The sequence below is a fragment of the Triturus cristatus genome, chromosome 3_1, assembly GCF_964204655.1.
Source record: "Triturus cristatus chromosome 3_1, aTriCri1.1, whole genome shotgun sequence".
NCBI classification, from domain to species: Eukaryota; Metazoa; Chordata; class Amphibia; order Caudata; family Salamandridae; genus Triturus; species Triturus cristatus.
Window position 1 is genome coordinate 724,660,242 of NC_140583.1, and position 21,072 is coordinate 724,681,313.

At 40.9% G+C, this 21,072-nt stretch overlaps 1 protein-coding gene across 5 annotated transcripts in view; it reads left to right on the forward strand.

Annotated features, from left to right (window-relative positions):
- Nucleotides 1-21,072, forward strand: part of LOC146860866 (uncharacterized) — a 254,965-nt gene that overhangs the window by 90,786 nt on the left and 143,107 nt on the right. For 2 of the 5 annotated variants that reach the window (XR_014979218.1, XM_085646387.1), the window contains one exon: nucleotides 7,705-7,799. The exons of the other annotated variants lie outside the window; for them this stretch is intronic. Coding sequence is in view for 1 of the 2 variants with exons in the window: in XM_085646387.1 (XP_085502513.1) it covers nucleotides 7,705-7,754 (50 nt within the window). In the remaining variant the exon portion in view is untranslated. The remainder of the gene's footprint in view (nucleotides 1-7,704; nucleotides 7,800-21,072) is intronic. 5 annotated transcript variants of the gene reach the window in all.

The following is a 21,072-nucleotide window of genomic DNA, read 5'->3' on the forward strand; positions in this document are numbered from 1 at the left end:
ACACAATTTACATAATTAATGATCAATTAAACAATAATAATCAATACATAATTATTTATTTTAAATAACTTCCCTGCACCTGAAATATAACTTTAACAATATCTTAATTACACAATTTAGAAAATTAATTATCAATTAAATAATTATTATTTATTCACAATAAGTTTTTATTAATTAAAATCAATTTACTTTACACCCTGTATCCCTACAAACCCCACAACTCGCACCTAAAACATAGCTTTAAAAATAAATTAATTACCAAATGCCAAATCACACTTATCCCAATGTTTTACGGTAATTCCCTCATTGGAGATGAGGAGTGAAATGACGCGCTGTAATCAAACACTCAAATGGAAAGTGTATAATCATTATTTTGAAAATGCCAGCTATTTTGCTATCTTTTGTTTGTCCCAAGGAGTGTCTATTAATCACTTGTAGTAATATGCAAACCATTGTGTTTTTGGAGCAGCAGCAAAAACAACTTTCTCCTTTTGAGGATAAATATATGACTTTGTTCTCGGTCCTGCCTTATTCTTATACTGAGAAATCAATACAACAGCTCCAAGTTTTGGAAAGCTGTAAGATATCATCCCCTAAAAATACCAAGATAATTAGTCAATGTTGTAAACACATAAATTATCTAGCCACATTAGTGTCACAAGTAGTCCTAACCCTGTAAGGATGAATCATCAGACAAAAGCGCATAAAGGGTAAATTAACTTGTTGCAGTTTTTGCTGATAAAGATATCAATTGTCTTTAATCAAGAAAGACCAGGGAATCTCATCATTAAGCTCATGTCATGGATAAGTTGGACCCTGTCATTTGGTCAATAACAGTGAACCACATTTCATTTTCACTGTGCCCTGTTTCCACGTAATATGTGCTAAGTAGAGTTGCTATCTTTCTACATCTAATATTACTCCTCTGGTCATGTATCTTTATACAGACTTTCCATAGGGTCATACCCACATATCTGAGACCACATGAACAGGTGATAAAATAAATTTTGTTCATAGAATCACAAATAGTATTTTGCTGTAGGTTCCATGGTGTGTGTAGGCCAAGGACTAATTCTTTGATTGGCTTCGTAAACTGACAAATGCCACAACTGCGGCATGGATTGGGTCACTCTGGTTTTTTGCTGCTAGCGTTGGGACGCTCCCTAGGAAGCAGCTGCGCACTTAAATATTTTGCATGGTATTGTATGGATAGTCCCCAGTAACAAGGAAGGGTGGAGCAGTCCCTACAGAGTTGTCCCTTTCCCTTTGTTGTCTTTTCTTGGCTGTGTATGAACTTATAGGTCACACAGTTGAACACTCCTCCTGAATGAGAGCTTGGGTTTCCCAAACTGTAGTTTGTTAACACATAGAATCAATGCTTATTGATTACTTGTTTGACTCTGAACGATTCTTTGTTAAAGCTAGTGACGTATATCAATTTGTCATCCTTTTCATTCAGATATGTTTTAGCTAGGGACTCATAATAATTGTTTCTAGCTCGCGTATTAGCCATTTCAATTATTCTTGTAAGATATTTATGATTTATGAGTTGCTCAGTCAAGACATCTGCCTGATGCTCATAGTCAGTCACAGAGGAGCAGTTCTGACGAAGACATAATAACTGTCCAAAAGGCACCAGAGACCAAGAAAATAATATGGGGAGCCCCGCATTTCTCAGCCCCATCCTTTTCAACATATACATGACACCGCTCGCCAACATCATCTGATCACAAGACATCACCATCATCTCCTACAGCGATAACACACAACTCATTCTTTCCCTGATGGACAAGACAACCACCACCAGAACCAACTTCACCAACTGCATGACCATAATAGCAAACTGGATGCGAACCATCTGCCTGAAGCTCAACTCCTGACAAGACAGAAGTATTGGTCTTCTGCAACAAGACCTCCCTGTGGGACTCCACCTGGTGGCCATCAGAAATAGTACCCACACCCACCCTACATCGCACCCAAAACATGGAATGACCTCCATCAACACATCAGAGCCTCCTCCTCACTTCTTGATTTCACAAGAAGCTGAAGATCAGGCTCTTCATATAAGCACTGTGTGGACCACACAAATGTACACCTGCCCTAGTGCTGCGAAGCCCTCTCTGGTTATTAGTGCGCTATACAAATCAAGATAACAAGTTCTAGCTTACCAGGTGAGGGTAGAAGCTGTCGAATCATAATAGATTATTCTTATCTGTTGGTTTTTGGAAAGTACCAGTGACTAGTTGTCCATCTGTAGATGATATTGACAGATCAAAAAATGGTTTTGGATATTGAGTGCGTGAAATTGAGTAACTAATTCTGCTTCTTATTCAGATATCTAATGAAATGATTTGCTGCCAAAAGGTTACCCATCCATAAAACAAAAATACTGCCAATGTAACAGCGCGATCGTTTTATGATGTCTTTGAAGGGATCGTTTTCAGCCCAGATATGTTTAATCTCAAAGCTATGTGTGTATAAGCAGTCGAAGCTTAGGGCAAAAGTACTACACATCGTTGTTCCATGAATTTGTAAGTAAAATGTTCCATCAAATTCAAATTGTTTTTCCTGGGTAAACTCAGCACTTTCCGCTACACAATGTCTGGGAGTATTATAGGCCCAATCAGAATGGATTAATAGTTCCTCAATCACCCTTAAAGTCTTCTCCTGTGATATGCTAGTATAGAGGGACTCAATATCCATACCAATAAGGAGTTCATATTCACAGTCAAAACTCAGGTCTTTGAAAACATTCAGAAGGTGTTTAGTATCTTTGATGTAAGGGGGCATTTTGATTATCAGTGGTCTAAGGAAACAGTCACAGAACTTCAATGGTGGTTCAATAACTGTACCTATGTAACTTTCTCAATTGGGCATTAATGTGGGGGTCAAGTAGGTTCAGGTGTATTTGGTAGAGTGTAAAAGGAACATGTAAGTGAGTTCTTAGTGGTCAGAAAGTATGGGTGATTACTTGTGATTCCCTTTTTTGTAGAGTCTCATTAACAGATGTTTTAATATTGAGGATCAAATCATTAGTGGGATCATGGGAAATAACTTTTAGTTACGTGGGTCTCTTAGTAATAGTAGCGATTCATCATTGTATAATGCCCTACACTGCAACATAATTGCCTCACCTCTATCTGCTAGTTTAATTGTCAGTTACATATATGACCTTTATTCATGTAATGCTGTTTATTAATGTTCTGATAGGTTAAAGAAGGTTTCACTATTACTAACATTGAGGTTCTCTATTTCTTTGCTTGCTGAAAATTCACAACTGTTACCACTGGTGGAATATTCTGGGAAGGCGGTGGAAATGGGGATTGTTTATCGGTCCTGTATCGCCTCTTTCTTCATCATCTAATTCCACTGAGGAAAAGAAAACCATCAATGTTATCATTCAAATAAATGCTGACAATTCACACCTGAGTTTGAATTTGTCAGGTCCATTGATCAGTACCAAGCCTAATTCTTTCTTAAGTAAGCTCACTTGCTATTCAGTCAGAACCTTGTCAGGAAGGTTGTCAACTAAGTTGATGTGTTGCTTGTCCCTGGTCATGATTCCTTGGCCAAGCTGCACATAATTCTTTGGTTGATATCTTCTCACTGTGTAATTTGTGAATTTCTGTTTTCCCCTTCCCTGTCCCCCAGGGAGCTCTAAAGTAAAAGGCCAGGGCGTGTAGATAAAAGACATCCCCTGTGGTGGACCAAACTGATTAGGCAAACCAAGGAAGGGGGATATTTAAGGTGGTGGAAAGAACTCCAACGGGTGAAAATGTTCCTTTTTATCTTCCTCATCACCACAAACTTGTTCCCATCCCATTACCTTCATTACTGGAGGCACATGTTCAACTATTCCTGTGAAATCTCCTCTGGTGAGATTTCTTTTTTCAGATTGTTTTAGATATTATTGTTTTGTAACATAACGATAAGTAACTACATGGGTAAAAGTCTTTAGATCCTTCCACAATGTATTAATCTCTGGTTGGATTAGGAATTTCTTGAATTTTGTGGTTGACTCTTACGTGTCCCATGATCACTTCCAATTTTCTTTTGTCTACCCCAATCTGTATTGGGTTTTCGACAGATTTTCACTTGTTTGAATATTTATCAACATGGCGTCTGATATTCTTTTTGCTGTGTTAATTATAAGAGTCAACCAATCTGCCATGCACTTCCATGCCATTCTTTTCTAAATGCAGTGTCATCTAAAACGATATGTGCTCGTTAGTGACAATCAGCCCCCAAGGAGCGGCATACCCATGTAAATACTCACCAGTGCTCCAAAGTTTTGACCTGATTTTTTTCCCATGATTCCCAACCTTCCACTTGAGTGATTGCTTGGATGATGCTATTTTCTGCCAATAATGGTGGTGCTGATAAAAATGAGGATGGGACCTAGTCTGAAAAAGAGAGTCTCAACTTCTGAATCATTGTTTAACCGTGTATGAGCACAAACGTCTCACTACATGTTCCTATTTCCGATCCTGTAAATATTGTAACTACAATAACACAGTGATCCACTGCTTAAACTATTGCACAAATAATATGAAGTGAGAGGAAAAAACGGTTGGTTAAGATATCCTCCTGAATTAACACTTCAACAAAACAAATCTAATGGACTGTTCTAGACCCAAAATAGAGGTTCTACAGATAAAGTAGAAGAGAAATTCCTTTCATTAGATAAAAGGATCAATCAGTGCAGGTTCATCAGGGTTTGCTTGATAGGGTTTGTAATGTCTGCTGCTTCGTCATCTGTAGTCTTGCTGCTTGTCTTGCAAGTCTTTGATTTTCGGTCTGTGAGGACAATGGCCCCTGTTCTGTTCTATGATCCTGCTGTGTTCTGCATTCCTGCATTCTGTTGCTGTCTAATTAATGTTCTGTATTCTAATCAGTTGTTTCCTGCTCCCCTGTTGAAAACGTGACTCACCTTATCTCTGAATTATTCATTTTCTAGCAACTGCTTTCTGATTGGAGAGTGTTTTGCATTGATATTTTGGTTAGAAAGCACCTCAATCTTTGCCCCGTCCCCCTGCTTCCTGATCATAGATGGTTCCTGCTCCCTGCCTCCAGCCAGGTGCAGTGCGTTCACTCTTTACATTAAATCACTTAAGTCCAAGCCATAAGTCGGGGGTGCATGGTGGTAGACAGCGTCTGAAGTCTCGCACCTGAATGCAATAGAGGGGAAACACAGGCAGAGTTTTTCACTTCACAGGTCCTTAAGTGAGGTTGCTTTTGACTTTGTTCAGCCCCTGTCTATAAGAGATATGCATGTACTTTAGGAATGTCAAATGTGTTTGTTTGTCTCAATAATTACACAAATAACAACTTAAATGCCACTATTTTATTTGTTTCTATTATAACGCTACTTATCCCAATGCAGGGTCTCAGAGCGCATTACATCATACGTAAACATTATACATTGACAATAAATTGTATGTGTGTAAACAATAGATAAGATGTGTCACATAAGACAGTGAGGATTGGAAGTTGTAGGAGTCACATACCCTTCATAGTTCACTGTGCTATATGAGAGGGATGCAATTTATGAACTGGAAGTAACAAAATAATTTTTGTCTTAAAAGCAGTAATGCACTTAACTAGCTACATACAATTAAAATCTGTCATCTGCATGTTACATGATGTGCTTGTTACTTTGATTCAAAACTGGGGCCTTAACAAAACACAGATCTCTAACCTTCAGAGTTATCTTATCATTATTATTATTCCCTAAGATCTACTGGGCGCACAAAGACCTCTGCAGCAGGTGCCTTAACCCCATAAGATATTTTAAAATGCAGACTTTGTGACCAATACAAAATAGATGTACTGACACATTTCTCCTTGCTATCAATTTCTTTGTGGCAGTGTTTAAAAAAAATAAATGTCTAAATTGAGGCTCAGATTTTGTGTTGGAGTTTCGTCACTCTTTTTGTCACAACCCCAATGTGAAATGTCACTTGTTAAATCTCGTAATGCGCTCAAATGTGCTTGTGATAAAAATGCGAAACATATGTCTGAGGTGTTAAGATCTACTGTCACGTCTTGTGATGCCACTTCCTGTGAGGCCACGGGTTGTGATGCCACTTCCTGTGAGGCCACGGGTTGTGATGCCACTTCCTATGATATCACTTTCTGTGATGCCCCATACGATGTCACACGCCGTGGTGTCATGCACCAGTATGTCATTGGCACTGCCTAACGTGGTTTTAGATGGCATACAAAGTGCACTTGTCCCCCACCACCATTCATCACCCTCTCATAGAGACACCTGAGTCAGCTTTGGTCTTCACAGTGTAAACATTTATTAAATTACATCTCTGGCCAATTATTCCGTCGGCCTCTCTTATTTATTGTGAACATCTTTTAAAATACTTTGCTTAGAAACACCACAGCACTCCAAATAAATCTCAAAATTATACATTGTCGTTGTATTTACAACCCGCTCTCCAAGGGTCTTTTTGCTTGACCTTCGGGCTGTGCCAGCAGGCCACAACCAAGATAGCCTGCTCTCCTTAGGCTGACCGCCCTCCGGTCAACAGAGCCGCAGGTAGATAATTTGCCACCACTTGTGACAACCAACGGCTTCCAGGGTAGAGCTAGAGAATCCAGAGCCACCAGCAGGTCAGCCCCATCTCTCGCCAGCCCGGAGCCCCTGATAGATTTCAAGACCTGTTCTGGGGCCAAAAACGGCACCGACCAAAGGAGTCCCTGTCATTCCTCTTGCCCAGGACCCCGCCTAGCGCTAAAAACATTATCTTCAGGGATGGGTGGGTGGGTAACTTCCGATGCGACCTCCGACCCCGAGCAGGAGAGTGGACAAAAGAGGGCGCGGCTACTGCCCCACTGCCTTTTCAAACCTCGCGCCAGCTTTAATTACCTCCGGGGTCAGCCTGCCTTTTTCCCGACGCACTTCCTGTTCTAAGGGTTGGTATCCCCTTCCAGGTCACACGACCCGGAAGGGATCCCTACACTACACTGTCCGGCCCTTTGTTGCCACTAACGGCGCCACGCCCCCTAGGTGGGGTGGCGCCCTTCATTCCCTCCACTTTTTTAGGACTTTTGCCTAGAAATACCTACTTATTTACATTGAAAGAAACAAAAAAACAAGGTCCAGTGGGCGTAGGGGTGTCTGATTTCAGAATACTTCGAGGGTCTGAATCTGAGTCTCCCTTGGTGGGTGGGTTGTCATGTACACATGCAGCCCCACTCGTGAGTCAAGATTGCAGAGCCAGAGGTTCCAGAGGGATTCGTAGCGCGATTTGTGTAATTACGCACTGCTGATTGCCTGCTGATTGCCTGCTCAATATGACGGGGTCTCTGATTGTTTGAATCCCGTGCCCTCCACTGATTAGAGGGGGACTGAAAAATGATTTCTCTAAAACCCATTCATTCCTCTCTCCACTCCCTGCCGTTGTACCAGGATCCGGCCGGACTCGTAGCGCGCTGCATGATTGTCAATATTATTATTGACTATTTTTACAAAGCGCACCACAAACTACAATGTCCCTTGACATTTCAATAACGCAGGTGTTATTTATTAGTCGCCTCAGGTGTACTCATCAAGCTTGTGAAATAAAAGACTGAGTCAGGATTCGATCCTCAAGGCCTCCACAGGGTACTAAATTCGGTGAGCTTTAAGTGTTACTGTGGAGACTCCTGCCTCTCACTCTGATTATTCTGATTACTTTCCGTCTCTTGCAGGCCAGCCCATTCCTTGGCAGCTGTATGTGGCAGTGTGTGTATGTATGTAGTCCAGAGACGGCTGCAGACCATGCATCAGCAGATGTGGCCTTAAGGTAAGAGATTTCACATTTGCAACTAAGGCGCCAGGTTCGAGTCCCTGCGTCGGCTCAACATCCTGTGATTCTGGGATAATCACTTGAATTTTAAAAAAAAATCGAACCTTGTTGAATGTAACTGCTGCTCATGCAAAGCGTTTCAAACCGTTGCGTCGTCGAGTGCGTGCCATATAAAACTGAAAAAATAAAAAAGTTGCTGTTTGTGGTAGGCAGTCCATTGAGATACTGAAAACTATGAAAGTCTTTCGTGTTGCATTCCGAACAATAGGTTATTGCTTCTTTGCTGAGAGCCTCCGCCCTTGGTACATGATCATGGAGACCCTTTAACACTGCTGAAGAGGCGGGCACATAACCTCGAAGAACCAGTGAGGCGGCCGAAAGAGGATGCTTTCAATAACCAATATCGACAAAGATAACTGCGTCACGCCCGTCCTACTTTTACCGATATGCAGTTCACGTGGCAGCTTTTCCTCTTCCGAAGCCCGGGTTACTGAGACATCTGTAAGCTGGCATCGATGTGCCATGGACGAGGCGCGCGGATTCACGGCTCTTGACTCCTGTGCCAAGACGCTGTAACTCGAGAAGGTTGAATGTTCCACTCCTTTCTTTCCAGAAGGTCTCCGCCAGGTCATCCGAGGCAAGGAAACGTCATGTGCCAGTGCGGCGGTGTGGGTGAGCGGCGGATCCGCTTTGATAATCCTTACCAGGTGGGCGAGGACGTTCTGCCTCGCCACATGGCTTGATCAAACAGTAGTCAGTGCCAGCTTCGAGCAGCGTGGCATCACTGGCCCTGAAGGGTCCAGGGATTAAATTGGTTGGGGTCGTTGCACAACAACACTTTTGCTGAAAACAGCTCCCCTCAGGGTGGATATAACAAACACAGTGTGTACTCCCCACGTTTGACAGAGAGGAAGCAAGAACTCTCTGGTCTCCGGAGTGTCTACAGGGTTTAAACGGCTGTCAGTGCTCTGGTTCCAGCCCAGTCTTCCGCCCTGCAGCAGAAGAGTTCTATTCTACAATTGTATCCATAATAACCTGGATAAAAAGATTAACTTAAATCCAATAAAAATTATTTAAAAAACTCTAGGTCATGCATAACCAACCAAATCTTGGCAAAATAAACAAAATACTGAACACATAGAGGCTGAATTGCTTGAAACTCAGTGATGACGCATAGGAGAAGAGCTCAAGTCTTTTGATCCAGGCATACAATCTATATTAGAACATTAGAATGTGGAGCACTCCATTGAATACAATGGAGTGCTCCGGGCTTCTATAGGCCGGTAAATGCCCGCAGAGCAACATTCCAATGTTGCTTTTCTTCACAGCTGTTGCTGTGAACAAAGGGCTCTTGGAGCCCGAGGGGATTTCCCCTCGGGCTCCAAGAGCCCTTTGTTTGCTTGAACATTCTACCCTCTAGTGGCAGAATGTTCTGATAGCCGTATAGCTCTTCGTAGCTGGGCTATACCGGCTATTAAAGCCCCGCTACCCTTTTAAAGCTGGAGCGGGCCTTTAATGGCCGGTATTGTCCGCTACAGCAGGCTATAAGGCTATATCAGAACATTGGAATATTGGGAGCTCCATTGAAGACAATGGAGTGCGCCGAGCTTCTAATGGTTGGTAAAAGCCCAGAGCTCCAACATTCCAATGTTTGTCATTTGCAAGTGTTGCTGTGAACAAAGGCCTCATGGAGCCCAAGTGGATTTATTTGTTAGAACATTCTACTCTCTAGTGGTGGAATGTTCTAATAGCCTTATAGCATGCTGTAGCTGGGCTATACCAGGTGTTAAAGGCCCTCTCTCTCTTTATAGGTTAGAGCCGCAAAAACTGGTATATCCTTCTGGAGCGGACTATGAGACATTTCCTGCAAGAAGTTGACTCAACAGTGGTTTGCAAGTGTTGTTTACGTCAATGCGCCCCAGCTAGAAAGCCACCAATCTTTAGCATGACATTCCATTCTGCGGGCACTAAGTTCAGATGCTTTTCATGAATTGTAGACTTAAGTTCCACCTCAAAAGGGCTATGTATTTGAATTGCTGATTCAAATCAAACCAAGGAACTATGCTTTACTTTTGTTTGTCCCAGGAACACGTTGGTTATGCACACTAAGATGCCTGCATCAGTCATCAAAAAGACTGGTCAGAGTTGACAAAGTCACAGGCCCAGCTCAGGGGTCTGCCACATCTCAGGGTCTCCCTTTTGATGATGCTTTTCAATGTCACCCATAAAAAAAGCTCTAGGGGATTTAGGCTTCCGCCCTGCAATAGCAGGGTTACACATAATTCAGCTTGTTAACCAACCCTTTCTCAACTTGCCGCAGGGTGAGGTGCGGTCAGCTAGCTTCACTGACGCCATTCCATACTTACCACGTTGGAAAAAAGTGTCCCGAAAATGCAAAAACCTGGTATTATGCTAGCTGAAAGCTAGAACCAGACTCTTGCTTTTAGATTCCTGCTTCAGCGCTTGTGGAGGGAGCAATAACCAGAATATAGGTGAGCATCTGCCGGAAGGCTCCTTTGTGCACCAGCAGTAGAGGAATTGAAGCTGGACCCAAACAGGAAGCTGAAGGGTGAGTAAAATCAAAACAAAATGTTCTCTAATTTGGTGTGCAAATATGGAGGGACACTGAGTGTGTCTGAGATATGTGTGTGAGAGTGTATGAGAGCTTACATGTGAAAGATGCTGTGTGCATGAGCGAGTGGGAGTGGGAGTAAGCGTGAGAGTCAGTGAGAAAGCGTAGGAATGAGTGGGTGAGACTGTGGGTAATTAGGAGTGTGAGTGAGAGAGTATGTGAGTGAGAGCGTGAGTGAGTGAGGGAGTGAGACAGTGAATAAGCATGTGAAAGTAGGTCATATAGGGAGTGAGTATTCATGGGTGGAGAACAGCGTATTAGTGTGTGAAAATGTGAGTGAGACAGCTTGGGAACATGAGTGGGACAGTGAATGAGCATGTGAGATGGATGTGAGTATACGATGGGACAGTGTGTGAGATGGTGAGTGAGCATGAAAGAGAGCATGAGCGTAGCAGTGCTTGAGACAGTATGTGAGCAAGTGTGTGAGACAGTATGTGTCTGTGAGCATGTGAGTGAGTATGGATGCAAGTGTGTGTATGTTATGCTTCTGAGTCTTCTGCTGATACTGTAGGTAAAAGATAGGCCCTGGCATAGTGGAAGTAGTTCTTAATTTATGGGGCATCCATGGCAAAATGCAGGCACTGGCCTGTCACAGGTAATTCTTGGTAAGTATCTAATTCGCAGAACTTCTGTGGCAAAATATTGACATAAATAATATTAGCGCAGAAAAATATTGCTAAAAAAAGAAAACACAAATATTACCATCCGATACATAAAAAACAAAAAAACAAATATTGCTGTAAAATATTTCTAAAATACTTAAATAGCAAAATCAAAAATATAGAAATACTAAATATTGTAATTGTCAAAAAACATATGACACGTGACCCAAGCTACAAAAACAAAATTAGCAACCAAAATATTGCAAAAAAATCTGTAAAAAAAATATTTGTAAATGTATTTCTTGGATTAAATATAAATACAAATACATGTATACATAAAAAAAAAGGTAAAGGGACGTTAGAGTTAGGTGAAAATGTCAGTTAAAATATGCCATTTTAAAAGAACAAAACAACTGAAATTTCCCAGTTACAGTTATCTCAAGTAACTATAACTTGTGCACATAATTAACTATTACTAGCACCAAGTTCCCATGTCCTGAAATGGTAGCTGCAACATTTCTCTTCATGTTGCGGCCAGCCAATTGCAGCACAAGCTGGGTGGGCTCCATCGGGGGCAAAACAGCTGACAGGAAAAAAGCCCCCTCGGCAAATCACCTGGCTCTGTTTTTGATTTCACCAGCCTCTCATGAACACAGCTTCCAGCTATAACACGTTTTTTAACCTTTTTTTCTGAAAAACTACTGAGCAGAATTACACCAAATCACAAAAACACGCTTTCTGGTCAAAGATCTTGCTTTCTGACTAGTTTGGTGTAATTCCGTTCAGGCATTTTGGCTGTAGCCCTTTCCAAAAATCCTTATGGAAATTGCGTTTGGGACTCCCAATCCTTGCTTGAGATATCACACCAAAACTTTCCAAGAGCACTTTTTTGTAAAGTTTTGTGAAGATTCATCTAACAGTGCCAAAGTTATTAGCCCACCATAAAAGCCAGTGTCCTCTCCCTTTCCCATGGAGCCGCAGTCTTCACTATAACTGTATAATAATAACAATCACTATATCATTCATATATATATATGGGGCGTTGGGGACCGGAGGGAGCTCCCAGCACCGTTCAGTGCGCAATCGCCAGTTGGTATACAGCCCCCTTCTTTTGCTTGGCACAACACAGCGCCTACTGCAGTTACATCGATCCAGCTGCCACACTTACCTTCGTGATGCATGCTGGAGTAGTAGTCTCCCATTAGACTATTACGTTCCCAGTGCAGCTGGGTCAGCTGATCTCTCGCCAATGGGAGTGCCTGAGTAAATTCAAAAGGAGGGAGTAGGTGATTGAGGGGCATTAGCAGCACCTGAGGAAGGCGGACAAGCCAAAATGCATTGTGCACTGCTGTACCGGTGAATAAAGAGCTTCCAAAGTATTCCCCGCTGTGTCCTTGTGGTTTACTTTGAGGAGTTGCCTGTTGGAGATATATATATATATATATATATATATATATATATATATATATATATATATATATTTATATATTTATATATATGTAAATGTATACATGTATATATATGTATGTATATATATATATATATATTCACTGAAAAAACCATAGGTTTCACACATGTTATAGTTAGTGGAAATTTTACTGATAAAAAACCAATGAAATTGCCCCGTTATAGTTAGCGCAGGCAACTATAACTCACGCGACCGCAATCCTCTGCTGATGCTAATACTGTATTTAGACACTTATTTGCCCATGCCTTCTTCCATACATTTTTAGCTATACATATATTACAAATATTTTTTTTTCATAAAGACACATATGTCATCAGCAGAGGATTGCGGTCGCGTGAGTTATAGTTGCCTGCGCTAACTATAACGGGGCAATTTCATTGGTTTTTTATCAGTAAAATTTCCACTAACTATAACATGTGTGAAACCTATGGTTTTTTCAGTGAATTTGCAAGGTTTTTTAAATGCTAATTCCTAACTATAACGTGTGTGAAACCTATGGTTTTTTCAGTGAATTAGTACGGTTTTTTAAATGCTAAGTTTTTTTCCCTTATAATAAGCCCTGTACATTTGGTGGACTACGGCCACCAAAAGCACAGGGGGTGGGGTAAGTGTGGATAGTGTTTTTTTCCATTGTAATAAGCCCAGCACATTTGGTGGCCTTCGGCCACCAAAAGCACAGGGGGTGGGGTAAGTGTGGATAGTGTTTTTTTTATTTTTATTTTTTTACCGTACGCTTACCGTAAGCGTACGGTAAGCGTACCCCGCGAAATTGCCGAAAAAAAAATAAAACCGTTTTTGCACTTGGGGGATGTTTGGGGACTCCCTCAACATGACTATGTGGGAGGGAGTTGTCAAAACAGCCCCTTTACATGTTTTTGGGCTTCCGATTTTAAAAATCTCTCTCAGTGCGAGAGACAAAATGGCGGCCGCCGCTTCCTGGTTTCGGCCGATTCGAATGTTTACTAAGATCTAAGAGCCAATCAGAATCGCGCTCGCGCACGCCACCGTACGCTTACCGTAAGCGTACGGTAAGCGTACCGTAAGCTGGCTCAGATATATATATTGATTTAAAGGCTATTTTCTCAGAATCTACTGAACAGATTTACACCAAACCTACAAAAGGCACTTCCTTGACCTAGGGACTACCTCTCTGCCAAATTTTGAGTAATTCTGTTCAGCCATTCGGGCTGTAGCTCGTTCTAAAGGTCCTATGGAAAAATGCATGGGAAAAACGCGTTTTGGGACCCCCCTTTTATCTCAGCCCCCGCTTGACGAATCCCCCCGAGACTTTCAGGGTAGGAGCGGAGCGTAGCGCCCCACCTATTTTGAGAAATTCGCGAGGATTCGTCGACCGGCGCCAAAGTTATTCAAAATAGAATGTTGAGGTTTTCCTATGGAAACGTGGTCCTAACTATAACTACCTACTGGCTATCGCCAGTAGGTAATATGTATATCACGAACTCCGCAGTCGAGCAGCAGCACAGCACATACGGACACGGACCAAAGGGTAGGTGCAGATGAATTTATTTCGTGCAGTATGTCACCATAATGTTTCGGCTCGTCCGAGCCTTGTTCACATGACGTATATATATATATATTCACTTTAAAAACCATAGGTTTCACACATGTTATAGTTAGCAGGACATTTCACTCGTAAAAAACCAATGAAATTCCCCCGTTATAGTTAGTGCAGGCAACTATAACTCACGCGACTGCAATCCTCTGCTGATGACGTCAGATATTACATCACTGATGACATATGTGTCTTTATGAAAAATAAATATTTGTAATATATGTATAGCTAAAGATTAATGGAAGAAGACATGGGTAAATAAGTGTCTAAATACAGTGATGTAATATCTGACGTCATCAGCAGAGGATTGCGGTCGCGTGAGTTATAGTTGCCTGCACTAACTATAACGGGGGAATTTCATTGGTTTTTTACGAGTGAAATGTCCAGCTAACTATAACATGTGTGAAACCTATGGTTTTTTAAGTGAATTTGCAAGGTTTTTTAAATGCTAATTCGTAACTATAACGTGTGTGAAACCTATGGTTCTTTCAGTGAATATATAAACATATAAATATAATCTGCATATCTATATAAATATAAATTCATGCAAACATATACATATATGCATACATATGCATGGTATGTACATGAAAGTTTGAAAAACTCTAATACAAGCAAAGCTAAAAAGCCACCTAATTACAAACAGCATTGCTTTAACTTAAACGAGGGCGAGACCTATTGCATTTTCAATGCTTGTTTACTTTGATTCCATCAGAAAGGCATTCAGATGTGTGCCACATTTTCCATAAATTCTGAATGGTAGCACTCTAGTTGCTCATTAGATCACTGTAGTAAAGCTACTGCTCACCAGGGAAGTCTGCTGCTGGTATTGAAAGTGCATGTTTCAGTCTGCATGTCAGAATTTTTTAATGAAATAGAAGAGGATTTGATAAGTCACTCAAAATGTGCCCTAATTTTTATTTTTTCCTCACTAATCATAATTTCTATGGCAAAATGAACCTCCTCATTGTGTTCCTTTTAAATTAAACTACTCATTCTCTACTACTCACTCGCTACTACTTTATACTACTAACTCTCTACTACTCACTTTCTACTACTCTCTACTACTCTACTACTCTCTACTACTCACTCTCTACTACTCACTCTCTACTATTCTCTACTACTCTCTACCACTCACTCTCTACTACTCTACTACTCACTCTCTACTACTCTCTACTACTCTCTCTCTACTACTCTCTCTCTCTCTACTACTCCCTCTCTACTACTCTCTCTACTACTCACTCTCTACTACTCACTCTCTACCACTCTCTACTACTCTCTACTACTCTCTACTACTCTCTACTACTCTCTCTACTACTCTCCCTCTCTACTACTCTCTCTACTACTCACTCTCTACTACTCACTCTCTACCACTCTCTACTACTCTCTACTACTCTCTACTACACTCTACTACTCTCTACTACTCTCTACTACTCTCTACTAATCTCTACTACTCACTCTCAACTACTCCCTCTATTACTCTCTCTACTACTCACTCTACTACTCACTCTACTACTCACTCTACTACTCTCTACCACTCACTCTCTACTACTCTCTCTCTCTACTACTCAATCTCTACTACTCACTCTACTACTCACTCTACTACTCACTCTACTATTCACTCTCTACTACTTCCTACTACTCCCTACTACTCACTCTACTACTCACTCTCTACTACTCTCTACTACTCACTCTCTACTTCTCTACTACTCTCTAATAATCACTCTCTACTACTCACTCTGTACTACTCTCTACTACTCTCTCTACTACTCTCTACTACTCACTCTCTCTACTACTCTCTCTCTACTACTCACTCTCTACTACTCACTCTCTACTACTCACTCTCTACTACTCTCTACTATCTACTACTCACTCTCTACTACTCTCTACTACTCACTTTCTACTACTCTCTACTACTCACTCTCTACTACTCTCTACTACTCACTCTACGACTCATTCTCTACTACTCATTCTCTACTACTCTCTCTCTGCTACTCAGTCTCCACTACTCACTCTCTACTACTCTCTACTACTCACTCTCTAATACTCACTCTCTACTACTCCCTCTACTACTCACTCTCTACTACTCTCTACTACTCCCTCTACTACTCACTCTCTACTACTCTCTACTTCTCACTTGCTACTACTCTCTACTACTCACTCTCTACTACTCACTACTACTCTCTCCTACTCCCTCTCTGCTACTCTCTCTACTACTCTCTACTACTCTCTCTACTACTCGCTCTATACTCTCTACTCTATATTACTCATCCTCTACTCTCTACCTTTCTCTACCTCTCTCTCTACTACTCTCTACCTCTCTACCTCTACCTCTCTACCTCTACCTCTCTACCTCTACCTCTCTACCTCTACCTCTCTACCTCTACATCTCTACCTCTCTACCTCTCTCTACCTCTCTCTACACGCACACATATGCTCATATATGCATTTATATATATGTATGTGTATATATATGTATATACATACATATATAAACATATATATAATCTGCATATCTATATAAATACAAATATAAATGCATGCATACATACACAGATATGCATGTTATTTACATGAAATTTTGAAAAACACTAATAAAAGCAAAGCTAAAAAGCCACCTAATTACAAACAGAATTGCTTTAACTTAAACGAGGGCGAGACCTATTGCATTTTCAATGCTTGTTTACTTTGGTTCCATCAAGAAGGCACTCAGATGTGACACATTTGCCATAAATTCTGAATGGTAGCACTCTAGTTCCTCATTAGATCACTGTAGTAAAGCTACTGCTCACCAGGGAAGTCTGCTGCTGGTATTCAAAGTGCATGTTTCAGTCTGCATGTCAGAACTTTTTAATGAAATAGAAGAGGATTTGAGAAGTCAAAATGTGCCCTAAGTTTTCTTTCTGCAGCACTAGTCATAATTTCTATGGCAAAATGAACCCCCTCATTTTGTTCCTTTGCAAATTAAATGTTTTAAATGTTACCACTTTATTCCAATCAAGATGGCTTTAGGTGTGCCATACCTTTGTCATAAGTAAGACTGTTAGCGCTCTAGTTGTTCTTTAAAACACTCTGGGATTTCTGTCATTGGGCTATACTTGGGCTACATCTCGGTGATATTTGTGCTACATTTGGGTTCTTTTGTCTCTGGTGGCCATCTTAGGAGACTTGTTATGAAGTTTCCTAATTTCCTCATTTACTGCAGTCTCCTCAGTAGGCATACTGTCAGTTTTTTACTTTGATTCAATGAAGAAGGCATTCAGATGTGTCACACATTTGCCATAAATTCAGAATGTTAGCACTCTAGTTGCTCATTAGATCACTGTAGTAAAGCTACTGGTCACCAGGGAAGTCTGCTGCTGGTATTGAAAGTGCATGTTTCAGTCTGCATGTCAGAATTCTTTAATGAAATAGAAGAGGATTTGAGAAGTCACTCAAAATGTGCCCTAATTTTTCTTTCTGCAGCACTAATCATACATTCTATGGCAAAATGAACCCTCTCATTTTGTTCCTTTATAAATTAAATGTTTTAAATGTTACCACTTTATTCCAATCAAGATGGCTTCAGGTGTGCCATACCTTTGTCATAAGTAAGACTGTTAGCGCTCTAGCTGTTCTTTGGAACACTCTGGGAAGCTGCAGTAGAACACAAAGGAATCAACTGACAGTCTCTGCACTTGTTGGATGTACATGTTTTACTGAGAATGTCAGACTTCATTCTCACATGACTGAGAAAGATAATGTGAATTTACAGAAAATATGCTCTCAGTTTAGCTTATAGATCACCTTCCAAACCTCTGTGGGAAAAGCATGTGAAAATAGTTTTCTCTCAAACATGATTCATGATATCCCAGCAGAAGGCTTTTTCACATGGTAAAATCACCTTAGAACATACTACAATTCCTAAAATGAGTATGGTACCATCAACAAATGATTTATAATGTAACTAAAGTCTTAAAACCTTCTATTAACTACAATGCTTTTTAATGAGGTACTATCATGTATATTGGTCCCAAGATGGCTGCCAACACTTCTTGGATGAAGTGCTGACAGCCAATTAGATCTCACAATGAGATGTGTGGTTAGGCTCCGCCCAGATATGTATATGATTTTACTTTTGATTTTCTCAGGAACTACTGAACGGATTTACACCATATATGCAAAAGGCACATGCCTGACCTGAGGACTACCTCTTTGCCAAATTTCAAGTAATTCTGTTCAGCCGTTCTGGCTGTAGCTGTGTCTAAAGGTCCTATGGAAAAATGCATGGGGAAAACACGTTTTGGTACCCCCCTTTTTTCTCGGCCCCCGCTTGACGAATCACCCCGAGCCTTTCAGGGTAGGAGCTGAACGGAGCGCCCCATTAGTTTTGAAAATTTCGCGAGGATTCGTCAACCGGCGCCAAAGTTATTCAAAATAGAATTTTGAGATTTCCTATGGAAACTAGGTTGTAACTATAACTATCTACTGGCGACCGCCAGTAGATAATATATATATATATATATATATATATATATATATTACCTACTGGCGGTCGCCAGTAGGTAGTTATAGTTAGGACCACGTTTCCATAGGAAATCCGCAACATTCTATTTTGAATAACTTTGGCGCCGGTCGACGAATCCTCGCGAATTTTTCAAAATAGGTGGGGCGCTACGCTCCGCTCCTTCCCTGAAAGTCTCGTGGGGATTCGTCAAGCGGGGGCTGAGATAAAAGGGGGGTCCCAAAACGCGTTTTTCCCATGCATTTTTCCATAGGACCTTTAGACACAGCTACAGCCCGAACGGCTGAACAGAATTACTAGAAATTTGGCAGAGAGGTAGTCCTCAGGTCAAGGAAGTGCCTTTTGTAGGTTTGGTGTAAATCTGTTCAGTAGATTCTGAGAAAATAGCCTTTAAATCAATATATATATCTGAGCCAGCTTACGGTGCGCTTACGGTACGCTTACCGTACGCGTACGGTGGCGTGCGCGAGCGCGATTCTGATTGGCTCTTAGATCTTAGTAAACATTCGAATCGGTCGAAACCAGGAAGCGGCGGCCGCCATTTCGTGTGTTTCACTCAGAAAAAAAAGAGTGATAACAAGAAAAGGGGGCAAGGAGGAGAGTTACAGACCCCCTAACATTTGTAAGGGGGTCAAAGAAGGACAGAAAAGTACAGAGAAAACATTTATTGATTTTAAAAAAAATCACGGGGTACGCGTACGGTAAGCGTACGGTAGAAAAATAAAATAAAAAAAGAAATGAAAATCAGATTTAAGTGTTTAGATATTAGGGGGCTCTAAAAAGAGCCGTTGTATTTATTAAGTGATTTTTTAGTGGTACCTACAAGTAAGTACCGATGCAGAGTCTAAGGTTCAAGAGGAAGACTCTGTTCCCTTCATCATTGAAGTGTACACCATCTCCTCTATAAATGTCTTGCATGTCATAACGCAAGTTGTTGTGGTAAATGGAACCCATACCATAGTCACGGAGGAAAGCAGAAACAGATTTGTTGACGTGCTTTCTTGCTTTGTCAATCTGCGGACAGAAATGATTGGACCAGTTCCATTTTTGCCTTTGGCATATGTTAGAAAACACAAAGGCAGTTTTAGGGAAAAGTGAAAACAGTTGTGCAAAGGTGTCCTTCATAAGCATTTCCAGACCTACCCCAGTCAAAGTGCCTAGGTCATTGCCACCACAGTGCACTATTATGAGGTCAGGGTGTTGGATGTGCATGAAGGATTTCACCAATGGCATCAATTGATGCCACTTTAACCCTCTCTGACCAATCCATTTAATGTCTACATTTGGCAAAGCAAGGTCTCTCACCATATCTGTTTTCTCTGCATACTTTTCACTCCAGAAGACATAGCTGTGCCCTACAATCCACACTGTGAACATCTTCAAAGGAGAACTGGATGCACTCAGGAGGTGTCTTTCAGTAGAATGGCAATATGAAAAGAAAGACAGTTTGGAAATGGAGGCATACATATTTTTTTCAAAAAAAAAGAACTGATTGGCTGTTTCATACCATTCTAGAATAAAAACTAGGCTGTATGTGTAAATTAATAGAAGCATGTTTTGTATTGGTACAGAAAAATGTGTTACCAAAGAACAGTACTATGGATTTGCTGTTAGGTTTGAAAAGTCAAGCACTCTTGCTCTTTGGAATTGAAACATTGTTTGGCGAACTTCTGACCTGACTCCACACAGCAGTGTTCCATGAGCTGTTGCTATAGTAGCAGGCAGAAGTCAAGTTGGGGGAAGGGTACTAGGCAGAAGTCAAGTTGGGGGAAGGGTACTTTTGGAAAAGGGTTGGGTTTTCAACCAATAGAAATGTGTGATTACATTTGAAAAAAAGGGGCAAGCACTGAGATTTGAAACTAACATGTATATGTGTGGAAAAAGAGAGGGAAAGTTTGCCATTATCTGGTTCTGCTGAGAGGAGAGAGGTGTAGAGAACAGAGATCCTGGCTCTGATAATCTGCTGTTTGAGTGCCACATGTCTTTCACAACTAACTAATTTTAAAGGTGAGTTTAGAGTCTGGGAGGGGATGTATATGGTAAATTAAGAAATGAATAATAGAAATGCAATTCTTTTTGTTGAAGTTGTGTTTATTATTTTCTGTTTTGGGAGAAATTTAAATGTGAGGAACATGTAAAATAATATGGACTATGTTTTCACAATAAATTAAGGTGTACTGGTATAATAAAAGAATAGTTTAAGGGTTTGAGGTTGGACTCAGTAATGCAAATACATTCAGCATCACTAAGGCTGGTTGCCCTTGCTGGAGTGTAGGCAGACACCCAGGTTACAAATGATGCTGGTCTGAAAAAGCAGTTTGGACATGTGCTTTGTAAAAAATCTGAAAAGTGGATTCATAATGTGTCAGTCTGTAAAAGTGTTTATCACTTGCCAAAAAAAAGAGCAGTAAGTGTGCTTTCAAATTGGCAAAGAAATTTCGTTTTGTGACTAATGTGAAAACATGACTCTGTGTGCAAATAGGAATTACAG